At 38.0% G+C, this 20,623-nt stretch overlaps 4 protein-coding genes across 4 annotated transcripts; 1 reads left to right on the top strand and 3 right to left on the bottom strand.

Moving 5' to 3' along the window:
• Positions 1-3,352: 3,352 nt before the first annotated feature.
• LOC104112591 (ubiquitin-conjugating enzyme E2 variant 1D) lies at positions 3,353-7,569 on the top strand. Its single transcript, XM_009622558.4, has 4 exons — positions 3,353-3,565; positions 5,577-5,716; positions 5,870-5,995; positions 7,192-7,569. The coding sequence occupies exons 1-4, from the start codon at positions 3,532-3,534 to the stop codon at positions 7,330-7,332; spliced, it is 441 nt and encodes a 146-aa protein (XP_009620853.1). The 5' UTR covers positions 3,353-3,531; the 3' UTR covers positions 7,333-7,569.
• A 7,372-nt stretch (positions 7,570-14,941) lies between these two features.
• Positions 14,942-16,163, bottom strand: LOC138904380 (uncharacterized). Its single transcript, XM_070192882.1, has 2 exons — positions 16,111-16,163; positions 14,942-15,809 (listed from the first exon to the last, which is right to left on the bottom strand). The coding sequence occupies exons 1-2, from the start codon at positions 16,161-16,163 to the stop codon at positions 14,942-14,944; spliced, it is 921 nt and encodes a 306-aa protein (XP_070048983.1).
• A 1,024-nt stretch (positions 16,164-17,187) lies between these two features.
• LOC138904379 (secreted RxLR effector protein 161-like) lies at positions 17,188-17,760 on the bottom strand. The gene has a single exon (XM_070192881.1). The coding sequence runs from the start codon at positions 17,758-17,760 to the stop codon at positions 17,188-17,190; it is 573 nt and encodes a 190-aa protein (XP_070048982.1).
• Positions 17,761-17,928: 168 nt separating this feature from the next.
• LOC138904378 (uncharacterized mitochondrial protein AtMg00820-like) lies at positions 17,929-18,771 on the bottom strand. The gene has a single exon (XM_070192880.1). The coding sequence runs from the start codon at positions 18,769-18,771 to the stop codon at positions 17,929-17,931; it is 843 nt and encodes a 280-aa protein (XP_070048981.1).
• Between the last annotated feature and the right edge of the window lie 1,852 nt (positions 18,772-20,623).

Raw genomic sequence — 20,623 nt, 5'->3', positions numbered from 1 at the left:
TGAAAGGAATATTGAATATCTTCATATTTCTATAATCATAATGGGTAAATATGAAAGGTTACCCGATTTTCTTTCTATTTGTACTACACAAATATAAGCATGATGATGGAATCATAATGTCACAAGTAAACTAAAGGTTTACTGAAACAAATATTAGTTGGCATGACCGGTTGACCATCCCAGTTCAATTATCATACGAAAAAATAATTAAGAATTAAATTGGCATATATTGAAGAAATAGAAGATTCTTCAAGAATTCTCTTGTGCTGCTTAGTCTCATGATATACCAGTTAAGGTTGGGATTGAATCCCTTGACTTCTAGAACAAATAAAAGATGATAAATATATGGGCCCAGCCACCTGCCATGTGGACCGTTTACTATTATATGATTTTAATAGATGCATCTATTCTATGGTCACATGTGCATTTGTTATCAACTTGCAGTTTGACTTTTGCAAGATTGATTGCTCGAATTATTAGAGCACAGTTCCAGAATATAAATTATAATGATTTATTTTGATAATACTGGTTTAAACCAAGTCGATTTAGCAGAAATTGTATGCCTCCAATTATATCTAAACCATTGGTTATGAGAACAAAACTACCAAAATAAAATTTGGTATATGATGTATTATTTAATATACAACAACACTTGTACACATCTAGCCAAGTTATGATAAATTCTCCCCTGTCAAAATCGGTTCAGGGTCAGGAACCAAATAATTTCCATCTAGAAATATGAATGTGCTATATGATTTAATTGTTCCACCACAATGCACAAAGATGGATCCCCAAATAAGGCTAGGGATATGTATTGGTGATCTCAACAATAGGGGAAGAAAATGGGAAGCTGAAAAAGTAATGCATGTAATGAATTATTATGAATACATCTAGATCCTCGTACGAAAAAAAGTGAACTTGAAGTTTAAGTGATAATTCATTTATAAAATATTGTCAGGCGTATTTGCTGACCCAAAGCTAAATATCATATTAAGCTGCTAATACTCCAAATAAAATAAAGTTCATAATGAATAGAGTTTATGGCATGCATGAAGCATAATAGACTAATCGGTTCCAAAGATAAAACTCCTTGAAGAAGGAGAGGAGCAAATGTTCAAGATGGTCATAATAAGGAGGCAAGTGCTCTAGAAGAGCACCATGACATAACACTTCATAAGATCTCATGGGAGAGGCTCAGGTACCTGAAAATAATAAGATAAAGAGATCTCAATAAGTTATATTTTTATTGGGTAATAGTATAACCGATTTAAATGATCGTCGACGATATTGTTTATATAATGTAGCGCGCAATATTATTAATATTGACGAGGATCTTGAGCTCAAATCTGTCATAAAATTTGGACAGATAAATGATTGGCCAAATGAAAAATACGCAGTGAAAATTAATTTCACCTGAAAAATATGAAGTTGGACGGATAGTCCCAACACCTGAAAGTATAAGCCAGTTGAGGTATAAATGTGTTCTTGTGCGAAAAAAAAGATCAAGTCGATAGACATAAAGACGACTTGTGTCACAAGAAGATTTATAAATATCCTAGCATTGATTATATAGAAACATGTTCTCCAGTGGTGGATGTCCTCATTTCAGGTTTTAATCTGAAAATACAAGAAAAACGTGATATGCGTATAATGGAAATCATTGAAGGATTTAAATTGTTCTGAAGTATATTAAGATTTCCAAAAATAATTATTAAATAATGCTTCAAAAATCCTTATACAGATTGAAACAATCAGGGCGCATGTGGTATAATCACCTGAGTGAGTACCTGTTGAAAGAAGGGTACATGAATGATTCAATTTGTCATTGTGTCGTTATAAAAAGATCTGGATCTAAATTTGTTATAATCGTTGATGATTTAAATATCATTGGAACTCCTAGAGAGCTTCCTAAAGCAGTAGACTATTTAAAGAAAGAATTTGAAATAAAAAAATCTTGAAAAGACAAAATTTTGTCTTGGTCTACAAATTGAGTATAAGAAAGATGGAATTTTCGTCCATCAATCAGCATACACTAAAAAGATTTTAAAGCGATTCTATATGGATAAAGCACATTCATTGAGTACTCTGATGGTTGTTAGATCACTCGATATAAATAAAGATCCATTCCGACCTCATGAAAATAATGAAGAGCTTCTTGGTCCCGAAGTACCATATCTTAGTGAAATTGGTGCACTAATGTATCTTTCTAACATTACAAGGTCTGACATAATTTTTTCAGTTAATGTCTTAACAAGATATAGCTCTGCTCCTACAAGGAGACATTGTAATGGAATCAAACACATATTGCGGTATCTAAAAGGGACTATCGATATGAGATTATTTTATGACAATAATTGCAGTCCTGATCTTGTTGGTTATGCCGATGTTGGGTATTTATCTGACCCATACAAGGCTCGATCTCAAATAGGCTATGTGTTTACATATGGAGGCACTTCCATATCTTGGCGATCGACTAAACAATCAATCATGGCTATTTCATCTAATCATGCTGAGATAATTGTTATTCATGAAGCAAGTCAACAATCTGTATGGTTAAGGTCTATAGTACACCTTATTCGAGATAAATGTGGTTTGAAGTGTGACAAACTACCCATAATTTTATATGAAGACAATGCAACATGCCCAATTGAAGGGAGGATTCATAAAAGGGGATAGGACAAAGCACATTTCACCAAAGTTATTTTTCACTCATGATTTTCAAAAGAATGGTGATATCAATGTGCAACAGATCCGTTCAAGTGATAATATGGCTGATTTGTTCACCAAATCTCTACCGACGTCAACCTTCAAGAAACTAGTGTACAAGATTGGGATGCGAAGGCTCAAGGATGTGAATTGATGCTCTCATCAGGGGGAGTTAATACGCGTTGTACTCTTTTTTCCTTACAAGGTTTTGTCCCACTGGATTTTCCTTGCAAGGTTTTTAACGAGGCAACCAAAAGGCGTATTTCTAAACATGTGTACTCTTTTTCCTTCACTAGGATTTTTTTCCCATAGGATTTTTTTCCTAATAAGGTTTTAACGAGACACATTATCTATGGACATCCAAGGGGGAGTGTTATAAGAAAAATTAAATTATGGTGAATGTCTACTCTTTCTCCATGATTTTCTCAAATGCTTAATGACATATTCAATGACATATTTCTATGCTTAATGACATATTCAATGACATATTTTTCTTCACTTTCCATGCCTATATAAAGGCCTTGTAATAGATAGGAAAATACACACAATTGAAGAAGAAATAAGAGTCTCTCCTCTTTTTTACACTATATCTTTTAGCTTATTTTTCCATGACATATTTTTCTTTACTCTTACCATGTTTTATAACAACCTCTTTATTCTATTCTCTTTCTTTTTTGGCCCTTTGTTGCGTTTTTCTCCCTTAGATTCTGCGCCTCTCTTGACTTTGCCTCTTGTTGTATTCCATCATCCATTGTACACTATTTTTCCTCCATCCAATCGATCTCAAATTACAAACCCCAAAAACCATTTTGCAATTAATCAGCTATGACTCTTGGCTCAGGAGGATCTAGTGTCGTGGGTGAGACGTTTTTCCAATTCTGCCCTTAATTTTTATCTCAAATCTGATCATGGGTTGTTCTTATTTCTCTCTTTATTGCATGTTTTATGTTTATATCTTATGGATATGTACTTATCAATTAGTTATTTTCTAGTGTTATACCTCTGTTCTCTTAAAGATTAGAACTTTGCAATTTCTTTTAATTTTTTATCATGTGATTTTTTTTTTTTTTTTTTTTTGGCTGAACCCAGTAATTGTAGTGAGGTATTAAGATGAAATTTGTCATTAATTGACCTTTATTTCATGTGAGGTATTAGTAAAAGTTAGTCTAAATCCTGTAGGGATAACTTTATTTTGGTGTGTTGGTACATCTTTTTAGTAGTGGAGTGGATATTATAGTTTAGTAAGTATTGTTCAGTAAAATCATCGCCGATTTGTTAGAAAGAGTGCTTATTACAGAAAAATTCCAGTTAGAGTTTGGATTTCCAGATCTTACAATGTTCAATTTTAGATGAGTATTTGGACAATGCTAGGGGCTGAGAGCACGTTTGGCTTAGCTGATAAGCACTTTTGATGTCTGCCAAATGTGTACATAAGCTAAAAAGATGCTTATAAGCTGACCCAAATACCCTCTTATTTATGTGACAGTTTATTTTAATATGTCTTACCTAGTGACAGTGTTAAAAATCTTATGTCGTAATTAAATGAAAATGAGTTTATACATGTTCTGTCAGATCCGAGTATATGAATGTCCCTGTGCTTATATCTAAACACATTTTGTCAATGTTTGATTGGTATTAATTGTCAGGCATCTTTTGTTCCTCCTCCTTCGTAGAAGCATTTAGATTCCCCCTCCCCCGCTATGAGGGAAGGTGAGGATTTTGGACAGGTTCGGATGAACCCATAAGATATGCTATGCATCATCATAATTTGTTAATTCACAAGCATAGAGGAGGAGAATTTGGGCTTGGGAGCACATTTATGTTTAAATACAGTGCATGCTACGTTGAATGGCATATGGCAGTTGCAATGTACTTTTTCTTGTTGAGTCTAAGACCCTAAGGGGCTTTCTGTAAGGATATTAATTCTGGTATAAATTTGGGATTATAGTTATCCCATGTTTGGTTGTGGGTATTAGCTAATACCAGTATAAATTTTATACCAAAATGGTAGTATTAGTTATCCCATATAGAACGTAGGGTAGATAATCCCATAGGATATCTCAGAACTGAACGACTCCTAAATGTCTTTGCAGTGATCTCACACCAAGACAGACATTTTACATAAATTAAAAATATTGAAGTTAAGCTTCCTAAAAATCCAGCAACTATTTATACAAAATGGAATATTTTCTTCCCCCCCAAAAAAATAAAAAAATAAATACAAATGGAACATTAGAGATCTTTGACTCTCCATGGTTGACTTTCAGCTCCTTCAAAAGTTCTAATAATCCTTTCTTATTATCCTAAACAACAAAAGGGGAGCTGCCAACCATATCTAAGATGTTAGATAAAACTTTGTGGTTGTTCTTGGCAGGTAAACTATAGGTCAAGGTTCAAGGTCTGTAAAAAGCCTCTTTGCAGAAATGCAAAGAGAAGGCTATGTACAGTATACAGCCACCTTCCCCTTACCTCTGCTCTAGCTGTGAGCATTTGAGGCAAAGGGTAAGTCCTTTTATTAAATGAAGAACCCTCATTCAAGCCACTTGCCATATATTCAAAATGTCTACTTTTTCCACTGAAATGAGAGTTGGTGATGGAGCCTAAGATTCATTTGCATTTGAAGTGGTACTTTTCTATGAGCTTATTAGGTCATTGGAACTGCTACTGTGATTTGACATACGGTAACTCCTTCAACTATTTGGATCTGGAAATGATAGGAACAGCAGTAATGGTCAATGATCCTAGCACTCACCTTTTGTACTGTCATTAGCCTGTACATCTACTTGGGAGTTGGAAGCATCTGCAATGTTATGGATTCTTGGTTTACTTTTGTAAATCCTTCACTTACCAAAATTTTTAATTCCTTGCAGTCCCTCGGAATTTCAGATTACTTGAGGAACTTGAACGCGGTGAAAAGGGTATTGGAGATGGGACCGTGAGCTATGGGATGGATGATGGAGATGATATTTATATGCGTTCCTGGACTGGCACCATTATTGGTCCTCACAATGTTAGCATTCTTTTCTCTTTCCTAGTTCCACCATCTCTATGTTTGGTTGTGAGAGTCAATAAGTCAAATAAAATCTCTACTCTATCTTCTATTGTGTTTACTATCACATTACCTTTTTTTCATCATTTTGGTGTTTTTTTTTCATGTTTCCAGTCCGTTCATGAAGGTCGCATTTATCAGTTGAAGTTATTCTGCGACAAAGATTATCCAGAGAAGCCACCAAGTGTCCGATTCCATTCTCGAGTTAATATGACGTGTGTCAACCATGAGACAGGAGTGGTGAGCAAATCTAGTATTAATATATTGCTAAAATTGATGCATCACTGTTGTTATCAAGAAAATTTATGTAACACTGCATTATCATAATAATACCTGGAAATCCAAAATATAATAATGATAATCTGATTTTGCCTTTCCATGGTGGAATTTAGTACTTGCATAGTTATTCCTTCTTATGACATTCCATGTAGAAGGGAATCATTGAGGATAGGAGGCAATTGTACAATGTATCGTGCTCTGGGATAAAGATCTTTCTCTATTGCAGAGCAGAGATGCTGTGATGCAGAAAAAATTGATCATGAAATTTTTTAGGAAAACTACGGTTACATTGTTTCCGTTGTAGATTTACTTTTGATATCCTTGATGTGTAGACTCCGAATTTTCAATCTCCATGTTTTTAGCTATTCATTTATAATTGCATTTAGATGTGGCTGTTATTTACGAAGACTCGAAATTGATTATGTGCGGAGGTCGAGCATTAGGGTTGTAGGTTAGGAGGTAGTTGAGTATCTTTCTACTTCGAACCGGGGGTGAGGCTAATTTGATAGGGTTGATCTTAGACGGCTAGTGGTTAATATTGTGTTTACGCTATCTTTCCGTTTTTCATAGCACCAGGCCTTATTTACTTGTTATTGTTATTGCATGTCATTTATTTTCTGGTTCTTATGTCAATGTTATTATTTCTATGGTTTCTGTTGACGGTACTGATATATTTTATCTTTTCGTCTTTTCCGTCTTCTTGAGCCGAGGGTCTATCGGAAACAACCTCTCTGCCACACGGGGTAGGGGTAAGGTCTGCGTACACACTACCCTCCCCTGACCCCACTTGTGGGATTTTACTGAGCCGTTGTTGTTGTTGTTATATTTTCCCAAAAACTTTATTCCTTGGCTCATTCATCCTTCTCAATCCATGATTACCGGCTAACGCAATATTATATTCCAATGATCTTTTCCAGTTTAGAGCTTTTGATCCAGACAACATTCTGGACTTCTGTTCTCTGTGCTAAATGGGGTTTATTTCAACACTTGCATATTGTGTGAATAACATCACAAACATTTCTTATTTGATGCTTTGTATACCAACCTAATTTACATTCTTCTGTTCGTGTTTGCATTTTCTCCCGCTTGACCTGTTGCTTAATAAAATCGATGAACCCGTTGACGAGAAGCCACAACACTCTGTCTTCTTGATACAGGTGGAACCAAAAAAGTTTGCTTTACTTGCAAATTGGCAGCGAGAGTACACAATGGAAGACATACTGGTTCAGCTGAAAAAGGAGATGGCTGCTCCTCACAATCGCAAGCTAGTTCAGCCCCCCGAAGGCACCTATTTCTAGCACAAGGACGATATATAGGTCGAGTCAACTATGTGCAAAATTGTGTTGCTGTGTCATGACATTGGAACTTAAAATTTACAGGGGAGTGCCTTTAATGGCTTCTCTTACCTCCAATGGCATCTTGATCACTTCTGCTTTCATCCTTTATGAACTTTGTCACTGTGTGCTGTTTGATTAATGAGATTTAACGTGTGTCAAATATTTTACTAGTAATAGTGTCTTGTGCTGCCTGAATCATTTCTTTGCCTTTTTGTTTCTCTGCGCTTTTTGCTTGTCATTTTTAAACAAGTATAATAGTTTTCTGTTCTTAATGCTGTCTTATTTCCCCCTATTCTTTCTCGCATATGTATTCTGTATGCTTGGCTACAGTGAAAAGCGCAAGTTCTTAGCCAGATTATCATTAAATCCCCTTTGATTGCTGAAAGTGGAAGTATCAATTGCATGAGATGAGCTCTTACATTTTTCACTGCTGATTAATAAATGTTGTATGAGTATTTTCACTCATCCCGAAAATATATACAATCTGCTAATTTGAAAAGAAACACCCAATTTGGAAATTTCAGGCTTCTAAATCATCACCATAAGTAACTGAAAATGGCTGTTAGCGACGTAAAAAATGTCCCTAAAGATTTGACTATGGTCCCTAAAAGTCAATAAGGACTAGAAAGATTTGGTCGCCACCCATCGTTATAAGTCGATAATGACTGGTAACTGTCGCTTGCCTTCCTTTTTGAATTGGGGCGCTACAGATTTGGCAATAGATCAAAGAGTATAAATCAGTCTTACGGTGTCGTATAATTGTGTCCAATAGGATTTTGTTTATGGGTGAGCTGTGAACTACACTTTTTTTTAAAAATCAAAAGTCCATCATCATGATGGGGCGGTAGACCCCAACGCGTATATAGCAAAAATAATAATTACACATAGGAGAACATATACCTTTGCCTCCCCTACAAAGTGTAGATTGTACTCAAGCAATCTATTGAATAGTTGAATAATATGAGATAGCCTCACATTAAGAACCACAAGCATTGTTGATAGTGCACCTACCTTCTATCAAATACACTACACACAAGTTCATCAGCAGACTTCTAATCATAACAAGTTCAAATGATGCTATAATCAACTGTGAATTGATTTTTCTTATTGATCCTTAGGTAGGGTAGGCCATCTTGTTCTAACTTCAAAGAAGCTCTAACTTGTCTAGGAAGAGAAACAACTTCATTGAAGATATGAAATATCCTTGTATTTTTCCCAAAATTAGCTAATTGATTTGCCCCCACATTGCCTTCTCTATATGTATGTGCAATACAGAAGGTTCCTGTGCCAACATATTCTTTGATCTGCTCAAGCATATGTTTAATCTGCCAAGGAGGTCTCATCTTTTTGTTAAACATATTCACTAACAACAAAGAGTCTGATTCCACCAACACATTAGAGAATCCGTATTGCCTGTATATATTAATTCCCTGCAATATAGCCTTTGCCTCTCCTACATTGTTACTACACCTTCCATAACAATCTGAGAATGCCAGGCTCATAACTCCTTCATGGTTTCTGATAATTCCAGCCCCTCTGGCTGAGCCAGGCTTACCTTTACTACAACCATCTACATTCAGTTTAAACCATCCCAATCAAGGTCTTTCCCATCTGATCACCTCGGAATGAAACCTTTGTCGAACATTCTCTATAACTTTATATTTGTCAAACCAAAGTTAAGGGAATTGAATTGACGGGAATTGACTATTCAAGATCAAGGTCATTGTATTGGTGACTTACTTTATGATATACCAACCTGACATATGCTTGTTTCCAAACCTTGCATCACATCTACTCTTCCAAATATTCCAGCAAATCACAAAAGGTAGGCACTGCAGCAACATAACATGTACTTCATTTCTAGCTTTCGTTAACCACCAGAACTTGCCTAAACTGACCTTGGCTAACTTTGATACCAAGTCATAAGAACTTGTCTAAGCTGACCTTGTATATTGTGAACTGCACTATAAACGAAATACTACATGAACATTTAGGAAAAGCCTCATTCTTTCATGTCATTAAGAGTTAATTCCTCGTATGGTCATTTAATTATTGAGAATTACCTACTAAAGTCACACTTTTATTTTTATTTTTATTTTTATTTTTATTTTTATTTTAAGACAATAAAAGTGCTCAAGTTATCTTATAAAGTCACTTTAGCCGGAGAAGTGATGTCTCCAACTGAAAAAGTGATGTCTTTTACAAAGTCAAATGATCCAACATCCACATAGTTGCTGCATCTGTGATTCTTGTTTACCATTTTTCAAGAATTAATATTCTTTTTTAAAGCGGTAGGTTACGGTAATTTGGCTTAACATTAAAAAAAACATGATTTGTGATTTTCATAGAACAAATTTGGCACCTAAGTTAAAAGATAGAAAGATAAAAATTTAGTAGAGAACCAACTAAAAAAACAAAAAAATATTTCACGATAAAAAAATACCTAATCAATATAAGACTTTATTGCCCCAAAACTATAAGAACAACCCTTAAGGTAAGCAATCCCTTTGTAAGTTCGCCTTAACAAGTTTAAGCACCAACTAAGGAATTCATCCTCACAAAGGAGTTCATTAGGATATCAATAACAAGCTAGCCCTAAATTGAGAGCCATAAGGGCTATTTATACTAGGGAGCTAAGTATTACAAGTATAGCCACCAAGTACAATATAGTCTTTAATTATTGGTCAAATTGTACGTATAGCCACCCAATATGAAAGTAGCCTCCAATTGAAATCCAACGTTCGATGACTATTTAGATTTGTTTTAGCAACACATGCCCCTAAACTTGGACCTCAACCTCGACCCCGATCAGAAACCCATTACCTTGAACCTAGACCTCAACCCTAGCCTGATCCCGAACCCCATACTCGACCTAGTTCCCAATCTTAACCCATGACCCTGATCGCCTGACCCCGTCCCTCAGTCCCCGACCATGATCCCGACTCGAACTCTAACCCCAACCCAAGAATCGGCGCGTTCCTTCCCCCAACCTAGAACCAACCCCATCCCTGACCTTGAACTCGACCTCGACTATGAACCTGAACCCGATTACACCTCGACCTCTACCCTCGACATGATCACGGCCTTGACCCGTACTTCAATTGCCAACCCCAAACCCGACCCTAACCCCAACCTTGGACCCTACCCTACTCATAATCCTAATATTGATCCCAATCCCAACTCTAATTTGGATGGCTGCGACCCGCGACATGGGGCCTTACCTCGACCCTAACCCAAACCTCGATCATGTCCCGAACCTCGACCCCGACCCCGACCCCTATGTAGACCACTATAGTGAATCAGACCTCGACTCTTATCCCAACCCGCACGATCATGAGCCCTCGCCTTGACTCCCAACCCTAGACGTTGACCCCTAATTTTGACTCTGACCCAGACATGACCCCGAACTTAAACTCGACCTCAACTCTGATCCTGAATATTAACCTGGCCTTGCTTCATACCACGACCATAACCCCCAACCGCTGAATCCATACTCAAAGCACTCCCACTTTCCTGGATCCCGAACTACGATAATGACCCGACCTCTATTTTGGACCTCGCTCGTGCCCCCGATACAAAAATCGAACATGACACCCGGATCCTTACCCCCTCACTCGACCTCTAACTAAGACCCCTGACTCCGAACTCGGAGTTGAGACTTGGACCCATTTCTCTGCTCTTACCCCAACCTCGAACCTCTGGATTCGACCCCGACCTCGAACCAAGACCAAACCTTCGACCTTGACCTCGAACCCCACCTTCGACCTTCACTGACCCCATTGCCTCGCTCCTTCCCCAACCCTCACTAATTATGTCTCTTATAGTGTTAAAATATTTCTACTCACTGACCAAACACTAGAAAATAAGTAAGAGAATTACTTGATTTCGGTAAATATTTTCTGTGGGTAACATTTTCTTCATACCCAATACACTATTAGAATTAGTTATTTTTCAAGATTACAATTTTATTCATTATTTTGGAACCGTTCCCACATTTTGTAGAATTTTTAATCTCGGGATTAGCAATGCATGATTGTTTATTATTTTTATACCACATTCTGAATCATTTCTCAAAAATCTTTTGAAAAATTCAAGGTTAAAAATTATAAATAAAAGTTATTCTAATTCATCTAGTTTAAACCAAATACATATTTTATATTATATTTATAAATCTCACGTTTATCTAATAAACTAAACATCTATACATAAAAGTATTTCTAATAAATAATCTCATTATTATTCAATGTGAGTATCTATTTATTTTTTTCATTAGGAGTATCTAATTATTTAAATTGATTAACAAACCGCCAGTTTATAAATTACGTTGGAAATGAAAAAAGCTGCCTACCATCACATCAATTTGAAAAACAAAATAAACATATGGCTTCTTACTTCACATCCTGGCTTCTACCATCATCGCCGACAACCGTCCGATCTGTGTCGGCTTCAAATGTCATTACTGTGTTTACTCATATTAGAAGCGCATTGAATCAAAATTCATACGTGTTTTTCGATACAGTATTTCCGAGGGTATTCTTTAACCTTCTGAAGTTAATCCAATAGACAAGTGTGCTCTTGTCAAAGCTAAGATCGATGACTTGAAGCTGATTCAACTTGGGTTAACTCTAACTGATAAAGGTGAAAATCTTCTAGAGGTTGAGGGATGCAAGTTTGCATAGAAAATTAACTTTTCTGATTTCTGAACCAAGGAGATAACATCAAGAAAGATAGTGTTCGTTCATCTAATTTCGCACTATGCATGGGTTACTCAGAGTTGTTTCTTAATATCAAAGTCAAGGCATACATATATTTCCAGGAGAATTATGATTTCGTCCATCTTCTGAAAGTAGTTTTACTAAACAAAGAGTTGTCTGCGACCTTCAACTTGTTTCTTAGAAAGGTGAAGAAAATATCTACAACGTCAAACATATCATGCAATCCAAAGGCATTCCTGGTGGCCCGAGCACCATAACCCAAGATCTCCAGGTTGTCAGACAGAGTTGGTGACGCACACAATATCAGCTCCGATAGCCATCTTACTTGAGGAGTTTTCCAAAAGCCGAGAGATAAATTTTTTTCATGGTGATGAATCTTTAATGAGAAAATATATTGACAAGGTACGCAGATACACAGATTAATTCTTTGACGTCCATACATTATTTTAATTATGTCCTTAGTATATAGTTAGGCTCGAAACAGTACACAGTTCAAGAAAATAAAATAAAGACCGAAAAATATTGATATTTTATATCAAACAATATTAGCGTTACCATCTCTATGAATCCTCTGATTCTACTTTTCAACAATAAATAAAAGAGCCTTCGAACTTGATAGAAACTTACGGTCTACCAAGCTGTATAGAGAACCAGGTTCTCTATCAGTTCCCACAGAACACACAAGGAAATAAGTAAATGACACAACAGAGTATTACGTGAGGAACTCCCAGCTCACGAGATTAAAAACCATGACCTACACTCGTAGGATTTCAACTTCACTTACCGAGCAAGTTCAGATTATAACCTAGGAATTAACACCTTAATCCCTCACTCACTTGTAATAACTTTATTACAAGGAGCTTTGTATTGACATTATTACAAAGCTCACAACTCGACTAACTCTAGTCAAGACATAAATACACGGTTTATGATTTTACAAGGGGTTTCCTACACAATGCTTCTAGCTAAACTAAGTAGGAATTACAAGTAACTCTCTTTAACAAAGGTACAACATAACTAAGGACATATAATGACTCAATGCAGGAAACTGGTTCTTTGTTGGGATGTTCTCTGTTCTTGAAGCCCTGAATATCACTTGCAAGTTGGCAACACACTTGAGAGAAAGCTTAATCAATTCTGGGATGTGCAAGTGTGTTGATTTTCCTTTTCTTCATGTTAATATTACACAAATGATATCACTTGAGTGATGCAAGCATATTTGGTACAAGAGCATTCCCCATAAAGTGACTGCTGCAGTGTTTGTATTGTTGCGTGTGTGTAGAGAAACAATTGCAGCCACTTTACAACTGTGGGGAAGTTTACTGATACAATCAGCATGGGAACTGATGTCTATATATTCCTTCTGTTGTTTCTTTGACTCTGAATGTTGGAACATGTCCTAGACTTGAGACTTGTTGATGTTGAGCACTTTGAGAATGTGGAACAGGTTCCCTATCTTGTTCTTAATATTTAAGTTTGTTAGATCATCAAAACATAACAGGACACATAACCTATTAATTTCCCCCCTTTTGATGATGACAAACTTGTAGTTAAAATTCCCCCTAAGAACCAGAGTACCATAAATATTTCGTATTCCCCCTGAACCTGTTTCCACCTCTGTTCCTTAATTACCTTTCCCCATTTTGGCATCATAAAAAGATTAGTAACAAGGAATAAGCAAAAAGAAGTCTAGCAAGCGTAACTCATGCCACATGTGTGCACACAAACATGACTAAGAACAAAGCATAAGAGCAAGGCATGCATAGCAAAAGGACGGGATATTCATTAATTTGGAAATATGCAAGGAGCAGAATTAGTAGTACCAATTTGTTACATAAGCATCCACAAAATAAAACAACAGAAAAAGTACCAACCACTAAACACAATAAAACAGAAGACCAAAACAGAGGGCAGACAACTTAAACTGGACACTGGGAAGGGAACGATGTTTAAGGAGCACTGGAAGGGGGAGGAAGAGATGAAGAGGCAAGAGTTCTAAGGAGGATATCCATCTGAGAATTTACGGACCCTTGCTCATTGAGTAACCTCTCCTTCAGGTCCTCGACCTGTTTCCTTAGATCAACGTTCTCCTTGGTCAGACAGGCAACCTCTGCGCCTTGTGTGCTGCTGGAAGCAGGTGCCTCCTAGGCCTGACTAAGCTATCCCTCAAGAATAACATTTCGTGCCTTCAACTTCCTTATCTCTTTATTTGCAATATTCTTGGCTTCAATCAGTTGAGAGATAATGGAATTGCTGCTAACCCCTCATTTCTTATCGATGCACTCACGCTCTTCTAAGGTGGTCTTGGAGAGGGTCTGCTTGTGAGTGCCCACTGTAGCCTTTCCCAAAGGAACTTTGAAGAACTCAAATACCTTAGTGAGTAAAAACCCGTAGGGCAGCCCATGATTACCATCCTTAAAATCTGCCACTTTCTTCATGTGCTCAATCATGATACCCGGCAGATTGATAGTGGAGTAGGCATCCAGTGCTTCTATGAGGAACATGTCTTCTCGTGACGTAATGGAATGCCTTTCTGCATGAGGGAGCAAAACCTTATTCACCATTTCGAACAACAATTGGTACACTGGAAGGAGGACCTTCTTGTGTACCTGTTCCCTAGCTGTACTGCATCATCCTTCACAATAGCGTTTCTGAAGTTTGTACAGCAAGTCCCCTCAATGGATGATATGCCCTCAGTAGGCACTCCTAGAATTATCCCCAGCATAACCTTATCCATCATAAAATCAACACCATTTACCTTCAGACATATGTTGTCATCTTCCACCGTCAACATAGAAACTTCGCACCTCTTCCTCATACATCTTTGGACTCTCATTTATGAACAAATATGCCCATTATTGAAATTCACAGCTATCAACCAGTTGGCGCATCCCGGTCATGTCAAGGATATCAAGAGCAAATGTTCTGTCCCACAACACCTTCCGGTTTCTCAGATTTTCTCTTCCTTCATCCTTGGCCACACTCACCTTGGCCTTCTTGGAGGAACCTGGTTCCTCATTGGCACCAGCCTTCCATTTCATAGATTTTCTCACAGTTTTTCCTCTCTCTGCAGATTTCTCAGACACCCTCACAAATACCTTTTCTCTAGACTTCTCAGACACTTTCTCACTAGACTCCTCATCCACTTTCTCACCAGACTCTCCCACTTCAGCATTGCTAACCTCCATCACTCTCACAGATGACTCTTTCCTAGATTTTGGAACAATAAGTTTCTTAGAGGACATACGAATTAAGGAACTGGGTTCCTCATTCATCTCGTCATCAACGTCAACAACAAGTGCTGGAGGCACTACCTCTTGATTTACTAACTTTCCACCCTTCACCAACCTCCTCTTCTTATTTTGTTCCTTATTTTTCTTCAGAACTGATTCAAGAGCTTCCTTCTTTTGCAGCCTAGTAGTAGGTCTTTTATGAGTGGGAGTTTTGGGAGTTGACCTACTACTTCTATCAGCAATATATCTAGCAATAGAGATATTGTCATAATCTTCCTCACTATCCTCATTCTCTTCCTCAGAGAGAGATTTCATCTCAGGAACAACAATGGTTAATGGATCAGCATTGAAATGCGAAGAGAGAGCGGGATCAATACTGGCCTTGGGTTCATTTGAAGAACATGAGGTTTCATCCCAAGTAGGAGAAGAGGGATCCTCTTGGGCTGAGGGATCAGGTACCTCATGTGGTTCTCCAGTAGTACTTTCAGTTCTGATTGTCAAAAGGCACCAGTTCCCCACCCTCTACATGTAGACTATTATCACCTTCCCCCTGAGACCCAATAGTTTCAGAAGCACCTTCATAACCACCAACTAAAATTCCCTTGGTATCTATTAACAACATATTCTCTATGACCTATTGTTAATTCAACCCCAAAGTAGATGCAGAAGGCACATGAAGAGTATTACATGTAGGGTTGGCAACATTCAAGTCAAGATTTGGGGTAATCGGCGCTGATTCTTCACCACTACACACCGCACTCTGTTGTGCCTCAGTGCTGTCCTCTACTTACAGGCTGGAAACTTCCTGATGTTCTTCTCCCTCCACTGTTTCTTCCTCAGCCATTTTTTTCGGCAAGGCAGAGGGAGAGGTCACTGCCACGAACCTCTTTAGGTTCGAAGTTTTGCGACTTCGATGAGAACCAGAATTTGATTGGGTTAGAGAAGAAGCAAAGGTCAGTTAAAAATCCTGTGGGGGGTTTGGATTAGATGACATGGGAGACTTAGACTCTATTGCATGTGCCTCTTGAGATGGAGACACGGTGGGGACGACATCTAGAAGATTTTAGGCTTCCAGATTTTTAGACATGGTGGGGTTTTGTAGTAAGAAGAAGGAGTATTTTGTTTTGAGAGAAAAAGAGGGTTTTTGGATTTTGATGTGAACAATGGTGATAAAGACACCTTTTGGGTTTATTTAAGGAGGGCGAGGGACCGGTTGGAGTAGGTATTAATATTTCTAGGTAGACAGGTCGTTTATAACGGGTACGACTCTTGGGTTCCCAAAAGGAAAAAAAGGAAAAACTGACATTTTAATGACATGGCACTTTCTCAGCCGTTAAAAAGTTGTGCATGAGAGTACAAAAGAACTACTAACCTGTGTCACGGGAACCAGGTTCCCTGACTACTTTTGTAAATGAGAGCCGCATCCTTTTACGAACATGCAATACCATTGGCTTCTGTGTGCTATGTAATTGCCATGCGTGTCTACCTGTAACGGTATAGAAATAAGTTAGATCTTGCGAGAAAATACTTTTTAGCTGTTTTACCTGTTCATTTATTTCATAGCCAATCATTGAGGGACCAGGTGCTCAGTTTGATTTCATCAACCCCAGTGCCAATCGATTTCTTTCAAAGTGCTCTCTACTCAGTGCTTTGGTGAAGATATCTACAATTTGATCTTATGTGCTACAAAACTTCATGCAGATAAGCCCCTTTTCAATATTATCTCCGAGAAAATGATGGCGCACATCAATGTGCTTTGTTCTCTTGTGCTGAACTGGGTTCTTAGCCATGTTGAGAGCACTGGTATTGTCACACAGTAATGTCACACAACCTGAAAATACACCAAAGTCCTCTAACTGCTGCTTAATCTACAACAGTTGAGCACAACAAGTGGAAGCTGCTTCATACTCAGCTTCTGTAGTTGAAAAAGCCACTGAGTTTTGTTTCCTCGTACCCCATGAAATTAGACACGATCCCAGAAAGTGTTCCATGCCAGAAGTGCTTTTTCTATCCACCAGATAACCAGCATAATCAACATCAGCATACCCGATCAAGTCGAAGTTGTCTCCTGAGGGATAGTAGAGAACCAGGTCCTGCGTTCCTTTGAGATACCTCAAGATTCTCTTGGCAACCTTCAGATGTGATTCCTTTGGATTAGATTTAAACCTGGTGCATAGTCCCACACTGAATACAATATCTGGTCTGCTTGCCATGAGATACAAGAGTGACCCAATGATACCTCTGTACATGATCTCGTTCACAGGGGAACCAGGTTCATCCAGGTCCAGATGAGTGGCAGTGGAAATAGGAGTATCAATGATTTTTGAGCTTTCTATTTCAAATATTTTTAGAAGCTCTTTGATGTACTTCTGCTGACTTATCATTGTGCCCTTAGGAGTTTGCTTAACTTGTAGACCCAAGAAGAAATTTAATTCCCCCATCATGCTCATTTCAAACTCACTTCCCACGAGCTTTGAAAACTCCTCACACAGAGAGTCATTTGTTGTACCAAAGATGATGTCATCAACATAAACTTGCACAATGAGCAGGTTCCTCCCCTGTTTCTTCAGATATAGGGTATTGTCGATTTTTTCTCTTGTAAAGCCATTTTATAGGAGAAATTTGGACAGCCTTTCATACCATGCACGAGGAGCCTGCTTAAGCCCATATAGAGCTTTGTCTAGTTTAAAAATATGCTCAGGATGCTCATGACATTCGAAGCTAGATGGTTGCTTGACGCAGACTTCTTCTTTTAGAAAACCATTCAGAAATGCACTTTTGACATCCATTTGGAATAATTTAAATTCCATATGAGATGCAAAGGCAATAAGGATTTTGATGTCTTCCATTCGAGCAACTGGAGAAAAAGTTTCATCATAGTCGATCCCTTCTTCTTGATTGTAGCCTTGAACTACTAGCCTTGCCTTGTTCCTTGTTGTGTTTCCAAACTCATCAAGTTTGTTTATGAATACCCACCTTGTTCCTATAACAGTTCTGTCAGCTGGTCGAGGAACCAGGTGCCACATGCTGTTCCTCTCAAATTGATGGAGTTCATCTTGCATGGCAGTAATCCAGTCGGCATCTTTCAATGCTTTCTTGATATTTTTAGGCTCAATTTGAGAGAGAAAGGTTAAGAAGGCGAGTGAGTTTCTTGACTTTGATTTAGTTTGAATCCCTGAGTCAAGAGGAGTGATCACATTCTGGAGAGGGTGTGAACTTTTGTGCTTCCAGTTAGACAACTGAATCTCATTGTGAGAGGGTCTAAGATCTTCTGAATATGACCTATCGTTGACATGAGTCCCACTTCTCAACTCAACATCTGGGGTTTCTTGCACAGCATCAACGACTCTGTTCTCAGCTTCAGTTATTGTGATTGAGGAGCCAGGTTCCTCTACATCAGCTGGAGACACAACTGCATCATCATCATTTGATTCTTTGACGTGACTCATCATGTCAGATTTTCCATTTTACCATATCAATGACTTTACCAGGGACTGTTGACTGCTCTCCGTCTTAATCAATCTTATCATGTGAATCTTTCCCACATAAGTGGTGTGATTCATCAAAGATCACATATATGCTTTCCTCAACACATTGAGTTCTTTTGTTGTAGACTTTGTACGTTTTGCTTTGTGATGAATAGCCCAGAAAGATTCCTTCATCACTTTTGGCATCAAATTTTCCAAGTGCTTCCTTACCATTGTCGAGGACATAACATTTGCGGCCAAATATCCTTAAATGAGTAAGCTTGGGTTTCCTCCCTTTCAGCAGGTCATACAGAGTCTTGTTCGGGAGGGACCTGATCATGCACCTATTCACCAAATAGCATGCAGTGTTAGCTGCTTCTGCCCAGAAACTTTTAGCAATGCTACTGTCAATCAACATTGTCCTTGCCATGCCTTCAAGAGTCCTATTTTTCCTCTCTACAACACCATTTTGTTGAGGTGTTCTTGGAGCTGAAAAATTATGACTTATGCCATTTTCCGCACAGAATTCATTGATTTTTGCATTATCAAACTCTGTGCCGTGATCAGATCTTATACACATAATATTGTGGCTCAGCTTCACTTGGATCTTCTTCACGAAGGCAACAAACACTGGAAAAGTTTCATCCTTGGTTCTGAGGAACAAGGTCTAGGTGAATCTAGAATAGTTATCCATTATAACAAAAATGTACTTCCTTCCTCCTCTACTTGCCACTCTCATAGGTCCACACAGATCCATATGGAGGAGATCAAATAGCCTTGAGGTGTTGACTTCCTTTTTGGGCTTGAAAGAAGAACTGACTCGCTTTTCTTTTACACATGCATCACACACCTTGTGATCTTTGAAACTTGACATCGGCATGCCATGAACCAGGTCCTTCCTGACCAATTTGTTCAGCAACATAAATCTTGCATGACCTAATCTTCTATGCCATAGTTCAGCATCATCATCAACTGCACTCAGACAAGTGAGATCCCCATTTTGCAAGGACTCAAAATCAGCAACATAAATATTTTTGTATCTTTTTGCCACTAGGACCACTTCACCAGTCACAAGATTTGTGACTGTGCAGATTTTTGACACAAATTCCACCTTGTTTCCTTTGTCACAGATTTGGGAAACACTCAGTAGGCTATATTTTTAGTCGTTCACATAATACACATTTTTAATTGAGTGAGTGACTTCCCAATTCTTCTTACTCCCAGAATGCATCCCTTTTTGCCATTGCCAGAGGACACACTCCCTTCTTGCAGGGCTTTGAGTGAAAGGAAATAATTGATGCTTCTAATCATGTGCTTAGAACAACCATTATCCATGTACCATTTTTGGCTGCTTCCTTTCACTGCTTCCTGTGCAAGAGAATCAAGGATTAGACTTAGGAACCCAAACAAGTTTGGGTCCCTTGTAATGAGGAAAAGGGTAAATTAAACTTCTTTTTGTCTAGGGAGGTAGTACACGTTTTTTGCCATAGGGACCAGGTTCCCTAGCTGTAGTTAACTTTTCAGCAAACACTTTGTTTTTATGTTGAGATTGAAGTCTAGCCTTACAATTTTTTTAAAGTGACCAGTGTTCCTACAGTGAGTGCAAAGCCAGTTATCAGGGATAGTATCATACTTGCTATATGGATTGTAGGGAATCTTTTCCTTTTGGAATCCGACTCCCTGCCTGTTCTCACCATTGCTAGCATACATGATAGTAATTGTATCAAAGGACCACGCCCACCTTAGAGATTTTTCTAGGTCATTTTTAACTCTTCCTAAATCTTCTTGAAGTTGTCTGTTTCTTTCAAGTTCAGTACACAGACTAGATTTCACAAAT

Source organism: Nicotiana tomentosiformis, chromosome 2 (assembly GCF_000390325.3).
Source record: "Nicotiana tomentosiformis chromosome 2, ASM39032v3, whole genome shotgun sequence".
Lineage (NCBI taxonomy): Eukaryota > Viridiplantae > Streptophyta > Magnoliopsida > Solanales > Solanaceae > Nicotiana > Nicotiana tomentosiformis.
Note: the sequence above shows the minus strand (reverse complement) of the source record. Positions and strands in the feature narration are given on the sequence as shown.